This window comes from Macrobrachium rosenbergii, chromosome 52, assembly GCF_040412425.1.
Source record: "Macrobrachium rosenbergii isolate ZJJX-2024 chromosome 52, ASM4041242v1, whole genome shotgun sequence".
In the NCBI taxonomy this organism is placed as follows: domain Eukaryota; kingdom Metazoa; phylum Arthropoda; class Malacostraca; order Decapoda; family Palaemonidae; genus Macrobrachium; species Macrobrachium rosenbergii.
This window is the reverse complement of record NC_089792.1, coordinates 23,396,078-23,420,950: the sequence shown is the minus strand read 5'-3', so window position 1 is coordinate 23,420,950 and position 24,873 is coordinate 23,396,078. Positions and strand designations below refer to the sequence as shown.

Below are 24,873 nucleotides of genomic sequence, written 5' to 3'. Positions count from 1 at the left end.
TTATATATATATATATATATATATATATATATATATATATATACATTATATGTATAATATGTATAACTGATTCATGAATATATGGAACGGGATGAATGTATAAATAAAGGCAAATAATACAATGGAAAACAGAAACAACGGAGTGGTTGCAAGGCCTTTTGACACTAGTAAAGGACCGTTGTGTCAAAAGGCCTAACAACCACTCCATTGTTTCTTTTTTTCCTTCGTGGCATTTGCCTTTATATATATATATATATATATATATATATATATATATATATATATATATATATATATATATATATATATATATATATATATATATATATATATATGTGTATTTATACAGTACATGTATGTTAATTTGCTTGTAAATTTTGATGTATACATCATGCACATTTTTGTGCAACGATGTATTATGTAGATGAAAAGATATGTTTCTTTAAACCTTTTCGGCAACATGTATTTCAGTCCTCAGAATTTTAGGTTTAATAAATACAAATATTTTCCTCTATTTTTTTTTCAAGAGAGATGTATTACGGGAAGTATTTTATTAAAAATGTATGTGATTTTGCCTTTGCAATGCTGACAGTGATAAGAAAGCTGCTGAAGCAGATAAAAATGACAAGAAAGAAGAAAAGAAGACAGACACAAAGGAAGAAAGTAAAGACGAAAAAAAGAGTGAATCAAAAGAAAGTGAAAGGTTAATGCAGAAATACGTACAGTACCTCTTTGTTTATCAATTTTTTTTTTTCAATATTTGGTCAGGCGTCTTGTAGACAGTGCGACCTGAGATTTGTTGTTTTTCTAACATTCATATTATATATATATATATATATATATATATATACATACATATATAGTATGTATTATATTTTACATACATACATACATACAGTATGTATTCACATACATTACTCACTTCTTTATTATTGTAGCTCCCAATGCAATACTGGCGTGCGTAGAAATATCCAGGAATGTGAACCACATCCATGATAATGTGGTGATATTTGCAGTTTCAGACAGATCGAAAATTAGTTATGATTAGTTTTAATATTTTATAAATGATGTAAGCTTCTTTTTATCCTTTCAGTTATTCGAATGTGCATAATGTATATGCACCCATAAATTCATTATTTATCTACCGTATTTCCAGACAGCTTATAATTATATGTATGTATATGCAGTATATATAGATAAATATGCATGTATCTCTTTTGTCTTGTTTCGACACTTTCATATGCAAACCTTTAATGGGATAATATTTACATCCAGATCCCATATCGTAAGTAACAGTCATGTGACTGCCTCTTCATAGGTGTGAAGACAGAAATCTCTGGGAAAGGCATTGGTTGTTAGTGAGCTGCTTTAGAGAGTAGAAATATAAGCTGTGCCTTTGCACTCAAATACTTCTTTATTAAAGGAGATTTCTTTTACCAATAGAAATGGTAGGTACTAGCTTTGTTTGTGACATTTGTTCAGACGAGCTAAGAGTTTCGAAGAGTATCGTTAACAGTTTTATTCTACCTCGTATTAATCGTTCATGATCCACAGTTGCCCAGTGGTATTACTGCACGTGACCATTTTTATACCAAGTGTTTGCTTGGACCACTTTTACGTATTTCAGCTAAGCATCTGTAAGGGTGCTATGTTATCTGCCTATTTTTCTGAGGTTACTGCTTGTTTTCATATAGCCTCAGGCTTACAAAAGTTTGTTCAAGTATTTAGACATTGAGTTCTTTTACTCCATCCCTCATCCTTATTCTTAGAAGCCAGTGGCTATAGTGAATATGGAGATCATAAATTCTCATACCAATTATGTTGTCTTTAGCTGTGCACTGCATCACATATACAGTAACCCTTATTTCAAGCCTTGCATTGTTATTATTAACAATAATTACTATCATTGATAATGTTTTCACATATAGATACAATCAAAAAGATCATTACTGTGTTCACCAAGCTTCACCTATGCAGCGAAAGAAAGCGAAAAAGCAAAAATAGGAAAATTTCTAAGCATAATTCAGTAAAGAATCTGAATATTATCTGTTTGCCAAGTAGAGAAAGAATACTATAAGCATCTTGAGGTAGAACTGAAATGGCTTGTGATGCAGAAACTTTTGTTGACACATCAGATCCTGTTCACATCATGCTTTATTCTCCAGTCCCAAAACATCTATAGCTGTGAGCAACTACCTGGAAATTTTGTTTGGCTTCCAGGAAACTACCAATTCGTAAGGCCACGTTGAGATCAGTCAGCAAATAGCTGCTTATGGTCTGTCGGAAGGGATTTTATTCCTCTCCCTTGTTTCAAGTCCTAAGAATTTTAAAGATGTGTTAGAATTTAAAGAATGGGCATTAGTTAGTTTTCTCTCTCTCATCTACCTTGGAGAGGCTTTGTTTCTTTTCTAGATTTATGGCAGGTGGGCTGTCGGTCTTATATCTCAGCAAGAATTCATGAATTTATCAGGTATTCCATGGTTTTTTGGACGTGGAATAAACTCACAACAGTTTTATGTTCATTGAGAGCTCCATTCAGAGATTCTAAAACTCATCTCTTGAATGAGATCCTATATGCTTTGCAAAAAAGAGATCACTTCCCGTGTCTCAGATCTTAATGATTGTGGAATAGTAGCCTTGTATCAAGTGTGCAATAATTAGAAAATGATCTCTCTTACTGTAAAATCAGTGAAACTTAGACCAGAGCAATAATTTGGAGCAGTGAGTTAGTGTTTATACTCACCCATTGTTTCTTTTTGAATGGCTAAAAAAATATCCAAAGATGTTTCTGTACGTGAAAAGCTCTTATCAGAGTTTAATGAGAAATGAGTACAAAGAATTCCTATTCAAAGAAACTTGGTAATGCCTAACATGTTCCCTTTGAAAATTCTCCTTTTGTCAATATGGTGATACTGTACTCTCTTTTCTTGCACTAATCTTCTTTGAAATATTACTGAGGTAATCCTCACCTTTTTTTCTAATCGCCATGAATACTTTGGGATAGTAAGCTTTCATCTAAGCCTTTACTGGGTTAAACCCATCTTACAAAACCATTAAAGATAATAATAAAAAAAAATGTAGATACTTTCATGACGTGAAAACTTGTGTTTGATGATGTTGGTGTCCCTCTGGTCCTTTTCATGGTCGATTGTATTTCCTGTTGTTCTTTGAGGGAAACATTGATGTACAGATCATGCTGCTCTTAGTGATATATTGTCACTTACAGTGAAATATTTCATATACTGACTGTGGCAGGCCATTGGGCATGGCCTCATGGCTTGATTAGGCACCATTACTTACAGGATTCCCCATTCAGATATGAAATTTGTATGTAAATACTTTCCCTAAAGAAGCAAGTTAATATTTATACAAAATTAAGCTTTTCTTGGAATTCTGAAATATAATTGTCCTGTATACTTTTGTATGAATATCGTTTATGATAAAAAGTAAGACAAACAAATGACATGGTAGAATATTTGTTGGGGGTGAACATTTCCAGTGAAATAATTGTGAAATAAAGATATTGATGCAGAATTTGTTTTTTTCAATCTCAAAAATGCCGTTATCACAGTTCAATTTGTTTTTTATAAATTCTTTTATATCACAAAAAATACTTATATAATAATTATAGGAACTGTATAATTATCTATATATAGATTCAGGTTGGTACAAATTCTTTATCAGTATCTATATATATGTTTCCTGTCTATGTATGTTTCATATATCTATACATATATATATATATATATATATATATATATATATATATATATTATATATATATATATATATATATATATATATGTATGTATGTATGTATGTATGTATGTATGTATGTATGTATGTATGTATGTATGTATGTATATATGCATATGTATATATATATATATTATATATATATATATATATTAATAAATTATATATATTAATCAATTGCTAATGGCAGTAATACCTGGACAGTATTGAACTAGGAAGTTCCAGTGGCTTGAGATGTAAATGCACTGAGTGTCAAAGCAGACATGTACGTGGTGAAGGGACGTCGACCCCACAGTGGGAGGAATGTCCCTTAAATGGTGTATGAGACTAACGAGAATCAAATTTTCCTTATTTACGATACTGGGAAATGAAAACAATGGCAGTCTCACAGTTCTGTTTGTTTTTATAATCTCCATACATGATTTAAAAATCATCGAGAAAGTCAGTTTCGTCTTTCTTTGTTTGTTCAGCATTTGTAAATGTACGATTTTATGAAATTTTTTAAATCGTCTCAGTATTTTTAAAAAAGGAGCGTACAGTACTTATATCAGTCCGACTCCTGATAAGGACAAAGCATTTTCAACTTAATAATTATACGGTAGTTTCTACCTATGTTGTCATGAAGTGGATTTGTTACACCACTGGAAGCTAATGAGCTTTGTGAACTTCTGAATAGCAAGGGCTGCTTGTTAACTAAATCATTACAATTGTTGAAAGTATGTATAAAACTTTGGTTTTATGCAGTCAAAACTTCGACATGCTTATGTAACATAGCATGCAAAACCTATGCGATGTATACAAAAATATGTTTCTGATTAACTGACATTGCTCTGCTTCTCAAATGTATGTGATTGTACTCTGCTCTTTTTCCTGTTTTCCCTTTCTCTTGTTTGTTAATTATTGATGATCCAGTTGTACATTTTGTTGAGCTGTCAGTATTTTATTATAATGATTGTTACCTCTGGACTTCTCACATATTTTACTATTTTTGAAGTTGATTTTTATTATTGCTATTTATATAAACACTGCCTTTTCAAGGTAGTACTAGACTGGGACTTCGTATATTTATCTTGTCTTTTACCACAATAATTTATCATGAAATTATGAGGTTTTCTATTCTTGCTGCAATTTTTGTCTCTTAAAATGAGCTTTTAATTTTTAAAAAAATGACTATATGGTGAGATATAGTTAGAGAATAAATATGTGGGTTTCTTCTGGCAAGAATTTTCTTTACAAATAACTTCATCATTTTGATTAATTGTTGTGGCATCTTTATGACATTAATCATTTCATGTCTAGGTTTTATAATCTCATAAAACTGTGCCGGTAGCATTACAGGTTTAAAGGTCTGTAAAGTATTAAAACACTATTGTCAAACTTTCTCCATGTATAAGCTGGATGTATTTTCAAATATGCAGTAAAGAAAATCAAAAAGGAGTGAAAGATGCTCTAAGATAGAAGTAATATTCCTCTGTGTACTGAAGTGCTGTTCGTTACTCAATTGTTCTCAGTGTTAAGAAGGGCTATGGGCCCTTCTCTGTTACAATGATTTTATTCCAGAAGTGCCGAAACAGCACGTTTATGAATTCACAAACATTTTATAAGTACAGTATAGCTGCTTTTCACTCAAAATATTAGTGATTTTCTGTCTGTTGCAATGAAATCTGTTGTGTTTTACGGGAAAATTTCTTTTCCTTGTTATTCATCTTCCAAAGATTTCATAATGGAGTCCTGTTTTGATACAAACAAAAGTGACTGAATCCGTGAAAAAAAAAAGTTGAACTCTTGTAGTAACGTTCTGCATTTTATCTCAGTATTAAGTAAATACAAGATCAGGGATCAGTTTGATACGCATTTTTTTCAGAAGTATCTTAACTTTTTTTGTTTTATGTTGTATTTTTCTAAAGTATAAAAGATTCATTAGTTATTACTTCAGATATCATAATCTTCTCGCAGTATGAGTTTGGTATGAATGTTTTTCAACAAATATACTAACTCATCAGAATTACGTATGCATAATGACGTGTGTGTGTGTTCTTTTTGGGCGTGTTTTGGGTGTGCATACAAACTACATGAATAAATCTGTCGAGATGTAAAATGTGAAACAACGTGAATGAAAACAAACTAGGTGGAATGAAAACAGAATCATATTCCAAAATCCATCAACTAATATTGTATTTATTCGTATGTCTATGTTTTATGTTACCATGGATACCACAATATTTTAAAACAGACTTTGAATCCTCAAGACTTTAGATTCAGGTGTTTATTACTTAATTTAGCTATGAAAGAATGGAGATGCTGCATGTATTTTGCCTGTGCTTGTGCATCCATTTTTTATGAATTATTTGTATCTTTAAACTTGTCAAAATACAGTCTGAAATATCATCATGACCCCTTTTATTCAATGTTAGGATGAATCTTTTGAGAGGAACAAGTTTGATTTGAACGCGATTTTAACCAGGTCACTAATGATCGAGTATTTTCCAGCAATAAACGCGAGGGAGGAAAAGACAAAGATGATGAAGCAGAAAATGAAGACGAAGAAGACATGGGAGGTCCAAAGCCTATTCTGCCATATTCATCCATGTTCATACTTTCACCCACAAATCCGTAAGTAGTTGCATTCATGTATATCGTTGATACAAAATTACTCTCTCTCTCTCTCTCTCTCTCTCTCTCTCTCTCTCTCTCTCTCTCTCTCTCTCTCTCTCTCTCTCAAAGAAAGCAGACGCACACACAACTGCACGCTCGTGCGCATGCACACACAGACTAGCTATTCCATAAGAGTGTACCAGAAAACTGTAGTAAAGAATCATAACAAGAGCAATATAACTGGACTCTGCTTAATAGAGAAAAAATAATGCATTAGACAGATACAAAGCAAATAAACCCATGGATGCCAATATGAACGTAAAATTTAAACAGTGAGGAAATCATCAAAATATGATAACTATTTCAAAAGAAATTTAGAGGGAAATATAGTTTGTGGTCTAGCAAATTTGGTTTGGTGTAGAACAGTTAGGGAGACAGTGAAGGTAGAGGCAAGAATAATGAGTTATATGAGCTTTGTTAATGTTACACTTTTCAAACCTTTTTACTGTCAATTTCTATTTCAGCGCTGAATGACCTCATAGGTCACAAGCGCTAGGCCTTTGGCCTAAATTCTATATTCTGTTCTATTCTATTCTGTTCTGTCTTACAGTAGAGGGAGCTTTTAGAGAACAGTTCAGGACATGGTCAGTAATTAGACAAATTGCTTTTAAGTCATTTTTGCTGGGAACAGATACAAATGATACATTGTCCCAAAATAGGAGATCACTAATCTTAACGGTAATGGAGGAAACCAGTACAAAGACTTACGTAGTATCTAGAATGAAGAAAACTTATATCAAAATGAAGTACTTATTTTTCCCAAAGTGGATTAGGAATTTGAATTCCAGAATGTCGATCGAGGAGATAAGTTGAACTTCATTGTGGTTGAGTAGATCGAAAAAATTAAATGCACAGTGAAGAGAGAATGAATTTGTGTCTAAGAGGATCACATCAATACATGCATCCATCTATGTGCTGAAGATCAAGAGATAAGAATATGAAGAAAGTGCCTTTATCTCGAAAATGAGTTTAACCAAAGAGGAGTAAAGTTGTAAATAGGATCCTAATGTATCCTTATGCCTGACTGTCAGATGTTTGAAAGGTGTCGAAAGTGAAGACAAAAGATTCCTTGAGGACTCCTTTGGAAAATAACTGAGAACGATCGTTAATGAGTATTTTTATAAGATTTTCCATGCTGATAATACATAGAAAAAGGAATCTCAGAATTTGAAAGGAATCATAAGGTGGTTAAAATTTTGAAGATTTTGATGAAGGAGTGGAATGAACACCCTTTTTTGGCCCGTTCTGAACTAAATAATGTTTCTATGGAGAAAGGTAGGTGCATGGATTAAGAGTCATTGAAAAGGGATGTTGAGTCCCCCAGATATCGTCAAAAATCATGTTTTTGTGTGCAGTGAGCTTGTTGACTTGTTAACACACAAGGACTTTATGACTAGAAATATATGGGAAAACATTGGAGATGATAAATGACATTGAAATAACCATCTAAGAATTATCTTGATAAAGAACCAAAATTTGTTTATTAGGTAACAGTATTAGAATCCAGATGTCCACATAGACTGAGAAGGGTTGTCTTCCAAGTGAATGAATCACAGCCTTTTTCCAGTAGATTTGAAAATGAAATGAAATATAATAAAAGCTAGAAATTTAGCACTTTCAGATGAAGTGTTATATTCTTCAGCCTTCATTATCAGTTGACACATCATTTATTAGCATTTCTCTTTTGATTGGCTGTAGGATTTTATAAAATCAATAGTAACAAATCATGCCAATGATGAGTTGGCTACATTTATATATACTAGTATACCAAAATGTTACTCTTCATATGATCACCTATGATATTGTGTGGTTGATATACAGTATTTTTTATCTAAATATTTTTATTTTATTCTGTTCAGATATTTTTAAATAAGATTGTCAGAATTATGTTCTTGCTGAAATCTTGAAATTTATCTAATATTCGGTAGTCATCTTTGAAAATGAATACTTTAATTTTCTGTTTGATTTTTCCAGAATCAGGAGAGCAGCACATTGGGTAGTGAATCTTCGCTACTTTGATGGGTTCATCATGGTTGTCATCACTTTATCTAGTATTGCCTTGGCCTCAGAAAATCCTGTTGAAGAGGATTCTCACTTTAATCAGATTCTCAACTACTTCGATTATGCCTTCACTGGAGTTTTTGCCATAGAAATGATTCTTAAAGTAAGTACTACCACTGTACTGTTTTTATACTCGATGTAATGTTATAGCACATGACCTTGAAAAGGTATACAAGGTTTGCAGAAAGGTGTTAGTTTTCTGAATGATAACAGTATATATTTTGATTGTCTTTTGTAGTTTTATAAGAGGAAGGAAGGTGCTTTTATAATTGTGCTAAAATTTAATGCAGAATTTTAATACTGGGGTAAGTATTTTGATGTTTACTCAGTTACATTCATTTTTATTGTTTTTAATCATTTTAGCTTTTAGGCTCCATATATGATCGGATAGATTCAAATCTGTTCAGTTTAATCAAGTTTTTTATTTCTTAAAGAAGAAAATGTGTTTCATAACTAAAATTACTATAATTTGCCAAATTAATTGACTTGCCTCATAAATTTTTATCTTCACTTGTTCTTAATATACTGAAATTGTATTTATTTGAATGTACAGCTGATCTTAAAACCATACAAGTACCTTCTGCTTCTCAGTTTGAAGGTAACCATACACTAAAATAAAGTGGGTAACATCCTTTTATGTCGTATGTAAATTCTGATGTCAAGACGCTGGTACAAGAAACACAGATGTTATACATGTTTCTATCATCTCTCATCTTCATCATCATCATTAGTACTGTTACGTCACCTTTTCCTCATATAGGGTTAGGCCTTAAATGAATTCTCTTCACTCTCTTTTCTCTTGTACAGTTTTTTCTGGCTTAAGTCTTCATTGGGACCCTTTTCCATGAGTTCTTGAGTCTTCCCATAGTCAGAGTCTATTACTTATACATTTGGTGCTTTTCTAAGTATTTGCTCCTCTTCCCATCTTGTCACATGTCCAAGCTATCTAAGTTTTTACAATCTCAGCCTATTTTTTCACATGCTGGCTGGACACCATTTATTTCTGCCACTACCTCATTTGTAATATAACCTTCCTACTGCACTCTGACTGAATCTTAGAGTTCTATGGTCAGAGCCATTTCAAAAGCTCTTGTCATTAGGCTTATTAACGTTAATGGCAAAATAGTCTATTGTCATCAGGAAGGCTCCACCACAAACTTTCTTGGAAGAAATTTCTCTACTAACAAGAACCATGAGCGCAAAATCTACTAGGTTCACCTTAAAATACCCCATTATTCTCTGATAAAGGACCTTCTCCAGTCCCTTGGACACATCTAAGTATCAAGAAGTGATGGTGAGTCTGGTCAGTCATCTTAGTGTCAGAGATGAACTCAGAGAGAAGGAATTAGGTTTTCGTATTTCAGCCAGCATATTTCCAAATGGACATCCCTTAAGGAACAGTAGCTCGTAAATATCTTATTCCTTCCAACAGTAGTATACTGTACTTGATCAGTTAAATATATTTTCTGCCACCTTTCCTACCTATCTTGAACATTTCTTTCAAGTAACACAAAAGGAATGTTAACAGTGATGTTTTTAAAGTCTTCTCAGTTCACCAATAGCTTTTTTATTGCAAAAGTTTTAAAGGAGACTGGGGTACTTTAGCATCTTCAAATTGTTTCACCTTATACTTAGGATGCAAACCTAAGAGCTGACTTTTATAGTACATCACATACTGGTATCTCTTAATCTTCATGAACCTCAAGAATAGAGTTTACTTCATTTAGTTTTAAAATTCATAGCCCAGGAATTTAGAGTTTTTGCATGAGGTTTCTGGTTTCACTTGATATTTAAAGAATTGGTTAGTGACAGTGACTTCAAAAAGACTTCAAGGGCTGCTTTTTCTCTAAATAGATTATTTTTATTATTGGGTAGTTTAACCAGACTACCAAGTAAAAACACTTGACTCAAAAGTCATAAAATTTAAAATGATTTTATGAATATAATTTTATTTATAATTTGATAATTGGATAAGTTACAAATATTGAGGAAATAAAATTTCTTAATAGATTTGCTTTCAAAATCTGATATTCACGTTGGTGTGGTTTGGACATACACATGAAAATTGTTTAACTTTTAGGGTTAGGCTGCATTCTCCTATAAAGAGATTGGGTCATGTAGGTTATTCATTAGATATTAATGGGGTAAGCTCATGTGAACAATTCAAAGATGGAATAGAATCACTTCAGTTTGGCAGTCTGCTGTATAAAATGGTTTTGATCTGTTTTGATTTATTGTTATCAAATTTATTATTCTGTAACATCTGACAGATAATAAACATGATGAGTTTTAGAGATCAAAACCATCTTTTGGGAATTCTGATATACTATTTGCCACTGGCAATCATCATCATTTCACTGGGACTCATCATCAAGTTCTCCTTGATGATCTTGGTTCTATGGTTCCTCAGAATCAAATATCCAAAAGCAGCAGTGCAGTGAACTGATGCCCCTTTAATGACTTGACTCAACTGGCCAGCAGCCATGATTAACAACCAGCAAGAAGTCTGCATGATGGAAGTCTTATGAGAAGAGCTACTGCCATGAAAAGCAGTTTGAAATGATGTGCGCAACTCCCAGCATTAGATTTACTTAAGCTCTTTAACACATCAACATCTTGATGACAATCAAGATATAGTATCTAATTGTCAAAAGATTTTCATTGTATGCATACTGTACTTTCTTGAAGTAAATTTCCAATTTCATGACATTAATTAGAATAAAATTTCCAATTTCATGACATTCATCAGAATATAGGCTTAGGTAAAACACAGGCTTGTATGTTAAGAAACACTTTTCTCTAGTGATGGGAATGTTGATGGTGCATTTTCCACTTTTCTGTATTGTAAAGTAAACATCTCTGTCATTTTTTGCCTCTCCTGTCATTTGTAAATTTTTTTTAGACTCTACCCTTCTCAGATTTATTCTAATACTTTAATCAAGGCCTTTTAAGAATGGATTTTATGTTTGCCATAACTTTTATATAGTATATCCCAGTCATATCATACATCAGTATTATATTAACATTAATAAAATCTCATTTTCATAGGGTTTGTGATATACTGTTTTATCATTTAAATAAGACTTTTATGTTGTTATGTATGTGTTGAATCACATTATTCATATATGCCCGCAATCATATCCTGAATGTTCTCATGATCTTGTCTGTTAGACATAAGAAGGTAGTCTGTCACCCCTGAACACACTCCATCTGGACCATCAGGTATATATTAGCCAATCGCCTCACTTTTCATAGCTGTTCAGTCCTGTTAACAGCTCTGGTTTCATTTTCCAGTGTTTTGCACAGTATTGCTTTTCCAGCATTCGTGCCATTTTATTTTCAATTTTTTCTAATTTAGAAATCAACTCCTTTCAGTGTAATGATTTTTTATAGTGATAAGATAGTGAATTCTACAATTATTAGGTACTTTTCATCATCTAGCATTGTCTGTTGTTAGTCAGCGACCCACCCGGGAACTTACAGTGAAGAAAGACCATATTTGTATTCTGAAATTAATCTCTTTTGCAGTTTTGTGTCATCTAAGCTTTTAATTTCACTTTTTGTGCATAGTTCACTCATTGCATATAATGTGAGTGCTGTCCTGTTTGCTTTACTCCTTCTTCTTTTCCTTTTGTTTTGAGTAATTCATCAAAGAGTAAGTATGCCATGTTTTGCTTCCTTATTTTGTTTTCTTATATTCAGTGATTTTTTTTGTGTGTATTTACCTTATTTTTATTGATTACTGTGCATTTTAGTGATATAGTCAAGGTGCAGTATACAGTAACATCCCATTCATCTAAAATAATAGGTCCAAGGGGACAACAAGAGAAAAACAAGTGTTGTCTTCAGTCTACAGGGCATACCAGAACAAGTTAAGCAGCAACAGCCAGCCTCAAGAATCAGTTAGTTACTGCAGGCCACCGACCTAGGAGAAGCAAGTGATTAGCAGAACAGTGGCTATGCCTCTGTCCCTATTTCTTGGATGGTCTCTCCCATTTGAAAACAAGACACTGATATTTCCATCTTTCTCAGTCATTAATTTTGTCTTGGGGAAACTACCTGTTTGCCAGCTGTCTTTGACAAAGGCTCCATTTTTCCAAGAGTTTCAAGTTACGCTATCCTAAAGACTCCCTCCCACCAGAATGTAGTTTCTTTTTTTAATGTCCTTGGTAGGGAAAGGTGTTGTGATTTGTAGTAGCCTCGAATCCCTGGAGGAATCTCATGTTGCTGAAGTTACAAGTGAATTTAGTATAAATAACCCCACCAAGGGTGCTTTCTTCTACTATCCTCGACTTATCAGTGATGTAAGCCTTCTGTATAACCATCCCATGTCCACCCATCACTTTTTTTTGCTATGGGACTAAGTCATGCAGCCTTTTGTGAAATCCAATACTGTTCCAGGCAGGCTTGTCATCACTTGTCAGCAATAAAAATATTGGTGTTGAACCCACTACCTATTTCTTGTAATTCCCAACCTTTTTTACTAAGATTGAGATAGGCACTTTGAAGGGTCCCATGCCCTCCACCATGCCCACACTTTGGAAGATTTTCCATTTCCTCCACTGTGCCCGAATGTCAAGAGCAGGTGCTGGTTACTGTTATTTTGCTTTTTAAGTTGCCACTCATTTATTTCCAGTATTTGAGCAGATCCCTCATTTACACCAATAATAACTATGTTCTTCATAAGACAGTTTGTCATCATCCTATATCTTTTATTACATGCACAGCAGAAGAGCCTATGAGCCAACTCTGTCTCTTTTGCCTTGGTCTAAACGTCAAAAATCAACAGGCATTTCTTCCAGGATTTCTTATTCTTCTGCACCCACCAAGTCGATTACAGCTGGGTTTTAGCAATCATATTTTTCACTCAAGAAGTGGGGCCAGGTGACACTGAAACCCCTTGGTAGAGAGCTCAGAGGAAGTGAGAACTGTAGTCTTTGATAGATGGTTCTTCTGTTAGCAAGGACTTGTCACCTGGAATTCTAGACATCATCTCAGTAGGTTGGGATATATCTGTGGTTCACAGGAACACTCAATAAAATACAGAATGGCTTGCTCGGTTTCTGAAGTCGCCTGTCCATAGTCTGAAGGTGATGAGAGTTTAGACAATTCTTTTTCTGCAGTCAGGGAATGGGACATTTTTAACATCCATGAACTTCAAGGATGAGTATTTTTGTGCCGTGATGATGCAGTACTCATCTACTATCAGTGGTAAAAGCATCTTATCAACAGTATTGAGACAAGTCTGATTCTCTGTTTCAGGTTTTGCCTTCACCTAGGATCAATATCATGAGGACAAATGAGACCCTGCACAATTTAGGAAATCTTTACAAATAAATGCTGTCATCAGCACAGAAGCAGAGTCATTTTGCCTGACAAAACAAGAGGTGGTCACCTGTGTTCCAGAATTTCAACTAATCCAGCCAAGTGATGTCAATCCCATTTTAGTCACCTCGTACCTCTGGAATAAATGGTTCATGTAACTGTTTTGAGTCATGAATGCCTCAGTGTGATCTCCATAAGGCAAATTAAAAATGACTTTCTAGAGATTGCTTAGTCTTATCCTTGAAAGATGTGCTTAGTACTTTTGTTGTTTTGGATGTGACCAGTCAAGGTTTGGTTGCACTACTGCTGTAGCATCAGTATTGAGATATGGAGCAGAGAAGATATGTCATCCTCCCTAAGTTGTGACCATCTTCTTGAGCTCCATGTGTAAAATTTACAGTGTAATTACCAAGTGAACGGTTGTGGGTACATTTTGGCATAGGGTTGCACTTGATCTGGGGTTTCTTGCTGTGTGTCAGTTCCCTCAGAGAGTAGAGGTATTTGAATTTAGCAGGTTTGTTTCCATCAACACATTTGCTGGCTGACAGTCTTAGCAGAGCTAACAGATCATTCTCATCTCTGACATTTCTTGATACGACACATCCTCGTAGGTTGTGGGATACCACAGATGCTTGGGGATGATTATAACAGCTCCCTTTAGTCAAGGCAAGAATGGTTTTCAGAGCGATTATCCATAGTGACAGCTAGTACCTGAGGTCTCCTGCCTTAGAAGTTTCTTAAGCTCTTTAAAAATGGACTTAGTCATCATTTGCCTGCTCACCAGGTTTTCCAGCAATGTTAAGATCATGTAGAATTGCAGTTAACAGCCTCCATTACAACAAGAAGAGATGATCCTGTAGATGAAGCAGTGTTTACTTCTTGGAGGAGATGATGAAGCTCTTACAATGGCTGGGAAGATCATACTCACCAGCATATCGTTGTTTGCTCCTACTTTATAACAGGGTGCAAAGTAAAGGTAGCCAGGAACCTTTTACAACAGCCTCCACCATGCCCTCCTTGTCTTGTGTCACCAGCAAGGGGAACAGGACTCCTTGCTTTGTCCAGCTAGAGTTACTTGTACTTCATCTATGGATGACAAGATACTTCAGGCAGTGCCTTTGTACTGTCTCTTTATATATGAAGGTAGTCACAGAAGGCCGTGTTAAATGTGGGAGAAGATGTTTCAGACTACTTTCATCTTCACTATCGAAACATGTAGTCTTTCTAATATTTTTGTCCCCCGATATACAGACATATAGTACCATTCAACATCCCGACCTCCAACCTAACTAGTAATTCAGGTATATTTGACCTTTTTAATTCAAACCGTTTTCCTTTGAAAAAATCCTAACCATAAACGGAGCACAGTCCCCTCCTCCTTGGCCTCATTTCTCTCTGTTTTGCATTGCAGTATCCAGAAAAGTCAGTGATTGGCTAATACATACCTAGGGGTTCAGAGGGCACATGGGTAATGAAACTTTTTGGTTTTGTCGTAGAGACAAAAAATTGTGGGTTTTGGGAACGTTTGGGACACAAATACAAGCATGTATAATTAATGGTCTGTATGAAATAATTTGTTTTGATATTAGAAAAGCATAGGATTTCTATTATGGCATAGTTTTTGTCATTTATTCATGTATGTCAACAGTTTGTTCTTATGTTTTGTTGATTGTCAATTACCCTAAAGCTCATAACATATCCATTGACTCATCTTGGTATGGTTAACAAAGGGGGCATCATAATGATATTTCTCCTCTTCTATCAACTACCTTTTGACAATCATGTATAGACTCCTCCCGCTTATATGGATCTGATAAGAACAGTGGTCTTCTCAATATTATAAACTGTAGTTGCACGTGAATGTTTGTGCATAATATTTTCTTAATACAATAGTTACAATGACTTCAGATTTAAGTTGAATTATTAATAGGTTCTTTGGGAAATATATAATAGTGAAAGTCTTTGAAAAACAGATTCTCAAATTTGTAACGTGCAAAATTGTATCTGCCTGAGATCTAGAAGTGGCAGATTTCTCAAAATAAGGTTGGATGGAAATATCCAGTTGATCTCATTTATAGAACCCATTTTAATTATCAGAGAGAAGGAAAGAAAGCAAGTATCTAAGTGCTTTAAAAGACGATTATTGGTTAAAGAATTAAAGATTTTAGCTGCAAACAAAGTAAGAGTAGTAGGGCAATATGCTGACGGGTCACAGGACTTTTTGCCCGGAGAATCTGCACAAAAACTTTCATTTTTGGGAAGTCTTAATGGCAGAACTTTAAGTGAGAATCAAGATGGATAAATCAAATCGTAGAGTCAGGAAACAGAAAAACTATGGAAAGAAACACCAAATAGAATTTCGTAATGTATTTTATAAAATTAACTCAAAAACCTTAACAAAACTACTGTAACTTTAGATTTTTTAATAAATTTTAAGATGTTTACTTTTTTTATACAGGATTATGCTCATTAGTATTCGTTAAGTTTAGAGGGTCATTCACCCACCATGAAATCATGGGATCATTGTTGATTATTTGTTTTATTTTTTTCGGTTTACATATTGTTGTGCATTTAAATGAATATTCAGTACTACTAGAAGTGACAAATATAATTTCTTGAAATTGTTTAAAATAATTCTCTTTTTTGTGATTCTTGAAGATCTACGATACTAGGCTTTCAGATTATCTTTTGCACAATAAAACAGTTGTTGGGTAATTTTTAAAGGTATTTCAAGATATATCACATACAATTTTTTACACTATGATTAGTATTGACATGAAAGTATTCTGAATGAGTTTTCTTTTCAACAAACGAAAGCCAGTTACTGTATGCACATGTAATGTAATGATATTTATTTAAATTTGTGCAATTTATTTATGCATCAGTAGCATCCATTGTAGTATTGAATGGGACACAATGAGTTCACGTAATTGTAATGTAGATGCAGTACACTCTTAATCTTGCAAACATTCATGATGCAATTCTCAAGTTTATTCTTTTTATCATTACATTTGTAAAAGCTACAAATATCAATATGTCTGCGGCAAAATACACACGTTATATAGATTCTGCGATGTGTAGTTCACTTAGGACAATAGACTTCTTGAATATTACCTTTGGGCTTTAGACAGTGGTATTAGTTTTGGGCACTGCCTTAATGCTGTGACGAACAACAAGTAAATTTTCATATATTTTATGTCTGTATGTGACCAATTGAAATCACAGATGTTATTTGTATATGTTAAGTATTTGATTTATGTACATTGAGTATCATAATGGTTTCACGGTGCATGTTACTTTTATTTGTAATTCATCACTGCACCTCTCACCAACCCAACGTCTCCGTCCACAGGTTATAGATTTAGGGGTGATTTTCCACCCTGGATCCTACCTCAGGGATTTTTGGAACATAATGGACTCCGTGGTTGTCATATGTGCTGCTGTTTCCTTTTGTTTTGATATGATGTGAGTAGATGTGCACCGAGTTTTATTCTTTGTCTTACTAATTTAGTTTTCTTTTAATTTTCAAGTCCATGGTTTTCTCATGTGTTACTTTTAGGTGAAATTGTATAACATTATGTGAACTGTTTTTGTCAGAATTACTAAAAATGTAAGCTGGGGAAGTGTGGTACGGAGATGGTCCTATTTGGACCCACCAAAAGATATCTCAGTATCTGCCTGAATCATGCATTCAACAGTTACATTGATATTGAACCGCATCCTGACGGATTACAGTATACAGAATTGGAATACTTCCCATTGGGTAGCTTTAGACGTGAGTGCAAAATTCTGCAGCAGAAAGTGTTTGTCTGTATGACAAGCTGTGCCCGACGTTGTGTTATGTGGGTTGTGCATCTAGCATTATTCCTTGGGCCAGTGTTACCTTATAACTAAACCTTTTAATACCCACTATTCAGTGTTGTATTTGTGTGGCAGTCAATGTTTTAGTAAGTTACTACATTTTTTGTTTTAATTTGATGTTAAAAGTAATGAGGCATGTTTTCTTGACATCATTTGAAGATTCAGATAGATGCTGATTCAGGAAAAATGAAAGATGAAAAAGAAACTTCAAATGGTGTTTGGAAATGAGGGCCTATAGCGCACCCTTTGCTGTACTGTATTATATGGTTGAATGCTGTCTCTCCCATCTCCTTGATATTGAAATATGTGGAAGGATAGATACCCCTTTAGTGTAAGAGAATTTTTGTTATGTCCTTTAGAGCATAAAAAGGAAATTTGTCCACATTTTCGATAAATACTTTTCTTTTCAATTCAACTTACAATACCCATGGCAATAAAATACCGAATTTTGAAGCTCTCAGTAATAACCTAGTATGTTGAGTATTCAACATGGAATATATGTACAGAAAAGATTTCACTTTCACCACTCACTGATTTCAGTTGCATGTGTCAAACAGTCACCAAATAAGAAGTATCGAAGTGATGCTTAGCATTGGCTCTTTTCACCCACTGCATTTTACCATTGATAAATGTAATCATATGTAAATGATTTTGTTCATTATAGTGTCACAGTTTTATGGTTATGTCTCACCATGTTAGCTGTCTCTACAGGATTTAGTGTTACCTTTAAGCTTTGTCTCTAACACTTCAAAGGTTTTTTTTTTTTTTGCATTGTTCCATTTTTTCCGTGGTAGTGCACTTTTTTATCTTTACTTGCTTTTTCAGCAATGGAGAAGAGTTCCTCATGCTTTTCATTATCAATGCTTATCTTAGTATTGCATAATTACTGGTATCCTTTTTGCAGGAGCATACAAACTGTTACTAATATATAATTTGGAACTTCATTGTGCTTGAGGATTGGTGAATGATTGAGCTCACTTCACTACATTTGTCAATCCTCCCAACTTTCAGGTTGTTGATTTAGGAGTGATGTTACACCCAGGATCTTATTTTAGAGACCTATGGAATGTCTTAGATGCGCTCGTGGTTTTATGCGCTCTGATAGCCTTTGCCTTTTTGTAAGTATGGAGGTTAACCATGTTTCACTGTAAAACCACAACAATGTATTCACGTCGTTATGGAGGTATTGTTTGTTATAGACATAGTTACAACCCTAAGTGTTGTGTTATCAGTGGCTGCATATTTTGAATTTTGTTCAATCTTGAAGAGTTTATGTAGTCAGAGATGACTGCAAATATTTTTCTGTAAGGGAAAAGTTCAGCATTTCGTTTCAGTAACTTTGTTGATACTAAATGCACATGAGCATGTCACAGAAATTTTGTTTGATCTCTTTGACAGTGACTTCCTTGGAAGTTTTTCCCCTCATGCAAAATTTTTTCAAGAAGAGTTAAGAGCACTCCAAGCCATTTTATAGTATCAGTTACACACTAAGGATATAATTTTCCTTCAAAACTCTCCCATTAAGACTATTTAGGTGACTGGCAAATGAAATGAAACAAAATTAAGTAAGTGAATTAGATCAATTCATTAGCTATCCATCTAGTCACATTCATCCAGTACATTACAATTAACTTCCATTTCAATATTATCGTTTTTTTTTTTAGTTTTATCATAATCTTCCGACCTGTGTAGATTCAAGTTATTCTTGTCACCAGGTGACGTTTAATTCTCATCTCATGTATAATTACATCATTGGACGCTGATATATTACTGTCACTTTATGAGCAGGCATTTTTTTTTCTTACGTTTATGCCTGGTCTTTGAAAGTACAGCAAAAGCCCAAAAACTTGGCACTAGATTTTGGAAAAGCTGATTATTTAGCAGATTTGTGAAATGCTACCATTAAAAAAATATTTTGCTTATTTGGAACAAATTTTAAATCTGTTTAGACAATATCATATATAATATTTTAGGTATCATTAAAAAGGAAATGCTTTGGGAGTAATATTGGTTGTGATTGCAATGATACATACTGAAATCAGTGTACTGTATTAGGAATTAGATTGGTACAATTGTAGAAATAATTTAGGAAGTGACTGAGAGTTTAATTACATGATTCGAGCTACAGCCTTAATACTGTATGAATATACACTGGTTGTAATAATAATAACTATGGCGATGATATTTACTGATATAAATCTATTAGGGTTGACCAGTAAAACATGTTAAGATCTGGGAGGGTAGGTGAACTGGTTGTAATACACATTTTTAAATGCCTGGGAATTTTAATTTGATATGGATACACTTTGGTTATAAAGAAGGCAATGCCATTGTAATTTACTGATAAGAATGTAGGTGACCAATAAAACACTAAGAACTGAGAGGATGTGACCTAAGTAATTTGGAATTTTTGATAATTTTGAATATGTTCGGTCTCAGAAGTTCCAAATGAATGGACGTCTGTTGTAGTTGTAATTGAGATTTTAGTTTAGTTGTCCATTTAAACAGAGGATTGTCATATTTGAAGTGGCTGGAAAGTCATTTCCCAGAGAATGGGAAATGAAAGCTGTTTAATGAAGTAATGCTTTATTCATTTTCATTTTACAGAAATGATCCGGTGATAAATGTCTTGATAATAAAACACGGTTTAGATTCCTCACTTTCCCCCGCAAAGACCAAAAGTTACTAAATCTCTTCAGTTTTCCTACAGTTGCTAGTTCTTTACAGCCTAAAGTGGAATGGGATTAACTGGTTCTTTTATCTGATGATCCATAAACTCATGGCTTTTACAAAGATAAGTCTTGAGATTTGTTCCATGGCAGCATGTGGAATATTTTAAGCCTTTTGCTAACAGTACTAAATGGGAATCAGGGAATTACTGTTTCCAAACATAATGATCATTCACCTTAATAAATTATCAAAATCTGCTACATTTTCATAGAGGGATTTTTGCATGATATTATAATGGGAAAAGCACCTAAGCCAGGATTGGTTATGTTTCTGTGAGCAGTGGCCCCCTCTAATGGGTTTCATTTACTGTGATTCATACCACAAATGGTCTTTCCTCTAGATAATTGATTTGTTTAGTTTAACTCTGTAATGCATAGTTGTAGGTGTTTAGTGGCTTTATTTTAAAGTCTTATTATAAAAAGATCTTCTGGATATCAGAAATGAGAATGATTTTATCCTGTCATATCCCATTCCACGTTTTTTCTTTTTTTCGGCCTAGTTTATGCCAACAGTTTTGCAGTATTGTCATTCGACTGGAGAATGAAGAAGCCATGGAGTCATGGTGATACTTTTTTAATTTGCAATCAATATTGCAAAAGGGTTGAGGTAAAATAATACAGTAATGTGACCAGACCAAATTACACTAATAGTCTTTATTTTCAGAGATGCCCGCAGAATTCGCTGTGGAATGTCGTTTAATTGTTATTCATATGCCATTATTTTCATTATTTAATGTTTATCTTTTAGGCTGTAAGGATACTTTATTTGTTTTTTAAATAGCACCAGTGTAATGATTCCCATTTTTGTAACATTTAGATGTTTGTTGTTTCCATCGTATATCAGTATCAAGCTGATGGGAGAAGAATTACATTTGAAATTTAAATATTTCGTGTGAAACCTTTCTGAAGATTGATCGTGTTAGATAACTCCCCATTTGTTCCATAGTATGGAATTACACATCAATCTTAAAGGATTTCTGTATCTATTGCATTTATCATTATAATGCTTGGGTGCATCTGAAAGTGCAGAGATCAGTAGATGTGCTGACAGTGATGCAGAATAATATATATACATTCACTTCAATGTTTGTCACAAAATTCCTCTTGAGACCTTAAAAATACTAATGATAAAACGTTGTAACAGCGCTAGTGTGTTATGGATCTCCTGAAATTTTGCTTTCATTTTTATATTGAACCTTTTTTCACTGTACGCATTTCTATGAGATCTTCTCACTTAGCGTTGAAATATTGAATGTCACCCTGGCTTGACCTTTTGTGCATGGATAATGTTCTAAAGACATTAGTTATTAAATGTTTGAATGGTATATGGAGAACCCTTTCTTGAGTGATTATATGACTGTCAAGCTATAAGCAGTCTTATTCTTTGAATTTTAAGAGGATCAGTGTAGAATATTTTCTAACATAAGAGAAAGAATATTAGTTAGCATTTTATTCAGTGCATTGAATTTGAGCTGTATTAACTACGTTCAGCCAGAAACTTTGAAGAGTATATGTTCGTTTTTGCAAATAACTAAAATGAGCTGAAAATTATTACTTTATAAAAAATATGGTCCAAATTAGTGTTCAGAAGTGGATATTGACTACTAACTAAAAGAATGTCCACCAAGGAAAGAATAAATGAAGTATACCTACAAGGATACAGGATCATTACAATTAAATTTTCAGTGTTTTTAAAGTGTTAACAGCTCAGGAGATATATCGGATTTTTCTGCTGCCTTGATCATGCAGCATTTATTTTAAAAACGTGGCAGATCTAATGCACCATAACTCAAGAACCTTTCAATATTGAGTAGATAAAATCTTTTTGTATGTCTCATCTGAATGGCATCAATCTGAGCAGTGTTAAACTTGAAGGTGTATAGGGGTGTAATGCTTCTTATTCCTAATTAGATGTTTTTCAGTCAGTTGGGAAGTCATATTAGAATTTTATTATTACCCTTATAGATTTTTCCAAGATGTATATAGTTTTGTTGTCTTAAGATATAAACCTTTGGTAGCATTTTAATTTAGGATGACCCCAGTATTAAGGAAATGTCGTTAATTCATAAGTGTGTGGTTTTTATTTATGTACAAGTATTATTCTATCTTGTAAGGTTTTCTTGACCCTTGTTTTGTTTATTGTTATAAAATAAGGAGTAAGTTAGGAGGTCCTAAGTTCTTCATTGCCTGGTTTTGTATTTTCAGCAATGTCCAAATTTTTACATTACTGTAGATGATATATTCCTTATGTAGATTTTAATTCCCACATTTTTTCTTTCTTTTATATTTGAAATTGACTAATCATGTTCTTGAATATTCTTGCAGTATAGTTTTCTGCTTTGCCTATATTTGTTAGGTTTTATTTTCTAGGGTTTTCTCTGAGGGTTTATTTGCTCATAACTTCTTTCCCTCTGCAGACCTTCCCTACAACTGAAGTAAGTGAGGCATCCATGGATATGACCATTAGTGAGAGGATTTATCTATTATCATATTATTTACCATGATCCCTGGTGTATGCATTTTGCACTTGATACAAATTACCATGATTTATTTCAATATCCTTGCAACTTACCATTTTACTCATCAGCTTCTCTGCTCATTGCTATGCCAATATTTAAAGGAGCATGACAAGGTATAATATGAGAGGTTTGGGTTATAAAGACTTGCATAATACTGTACTGACAGTAGAAAGTTGAACTATAAGAATCAACAGGAAAAATTATTCCTAACTGACCAAACCTCTCCTGGACAAGGTTTATTCTAACTGGTAAAACAACTCCAAAGATGAGACAAAAATAAGGGTTATATAGTTGCATGCTTTAGATGATAATACTAAAGAATAATGATGACTGATGAACTAAAATGATTCAAGGCCCCATTTAGGGTGCCTAGGTATCCATGGGCACTCCTGGGGACCTTAATTAGATTTTTAGAGCCCCTTATTATAGGGACTGTAGAATGCTGCCTTGTGCTGCTGAGATGCATGTTCTTCTTGGTTTTACCATTCATTTATACTGTACAGTGATGCAAAGACAACGAAACACACAAATAAATCTGTTTTGGGCAGCCAGAGGACAAATAACAAGTACATTTCTCTAGGTGATTTGCAACTATATACGACACAACAGTATGTATTTCTTCCTAGGCAATTATACTGTATACAGAATAAGATGAAATTTATTGTAGGACTCAAGGTAAAGCAGTATGCATTTACACTGAACTATAAGTTGACAGGAATTGTTCACTCTTCACTCTTTTACTGTTTTGAAAGGTAGAAAAGTATGTGTGCACAAGTGTGTATGTGTGCATGGCAGTGAGCATGTGTGTACACATAAGCATGAGCACGTGTGGAGGATTTTTTATGGCGGTTATTATACTTTTGCATTTGTGAATCTTCATTCTAAGAGAACTTCAGCTCTTAGCACAGCTTTTGAAATGAAATGCTTTCTTTTAATGTATAGTTCTCTTATTTGTCGTGATTCATGTTTTCTTTCCTTCCCATCGCATATTGATGTTTTTGAAGCTTTGTTCCTCTTGACAATTTTATACCCCTCCCAATCCATGAAACTGGAAGAATGGATTTGAAGGGGAAAGTGGCAAATACTCTCCAATATTACTATTGTCTTGGCTTCTGGTGTTATTGTTTTGTCAGAAAATAATGTTGTTATATTAAGTATGAATGTTTGTATATGCTTGCAAACCATAGACTAATGATTGCAATACAACACAAATGTTGTATCCCAAATTCTGAACCTTTCGTGTAAAGAAAAAACTTTAAAAAAAATCAAAGTACTAAGAACTATGAAATAGTAGCAATAACGTCCCATTCATAATAATGATTATACATTTTTTTATGTGAATGAAAGCTTCTACTTGTGCTTTTTGTCGAGTACCAAACACATATTATGTCAATATAATTCTCCCTCTTTCAGTAACTTGATTTCACAAACTAATAAGAGTAGTAAAAAAATTCTAGGTAACTGAAGGTCAAATTTCCACGTGCCTGTGTGTGAGTCCTCACATTCAAGGCGGTATGGTGATATCACCTGCTGATAAGGCAAGGACCAGATGGCATCAAATGTACTTAGTTGGTACATGGTATTCTGGATCTTTGAAGAAAAATGCCAGATACAGAGCTAGATGTTATTTTAGTGGGTTTCATTTGAGGTTTTTCTGCACATGCGATCATTTATGGCAGCTGGTTAAGGCAGAGAGGACACCCCTCATTAAATCACTCATAGATTTTATAAGCCTTCACACTTCCAGTATCTCTGTCAGTAGTCGTATCATTGGATCAAATCATCTTTTCCATTTAATGTTTTCTAACTTTTGTGTGACTTGAACTTTATGAACATTTTAGATGAATATACAAATCTGATATTGCATTAACAATATTGATTTGTTCACCTCTTGATATGCAGCAGTGTTCATCATTGCCAGGTAGGCAGTGTGCTAAGCTACTTTGAGTTAACTGGAGTGATTTAAC

General features: G+C 33.7%; 1 protein-coding gene across 1 annotated transcript in view; it reads left to right on the top strand.

Annotated features, from left to right (window-relative positions):
• Positions 1-24,873, top strand: part of LOC136833754 (voltage-dependent calcium channel type A subunit alpha-1-like) — a 1,031,224-nt gene that overhangs the window by 852,098 nt on the left and 154,253 nt on the right. Inside the window, 5 exon segments of the mRNA XM_067095975.1 lie at positions 593-703; positions 6,247-6,369; positions 8,386-8,575; positions 17,150-17,262; positions 22,805-22,822. Coding sequence (XP_066952076.1) covers positions 593-703; positions 6,247-6,369; positions 8,386-8,575; positions 17,150-17,262; positions 22,805-22,822 — 555 coding nt within the window.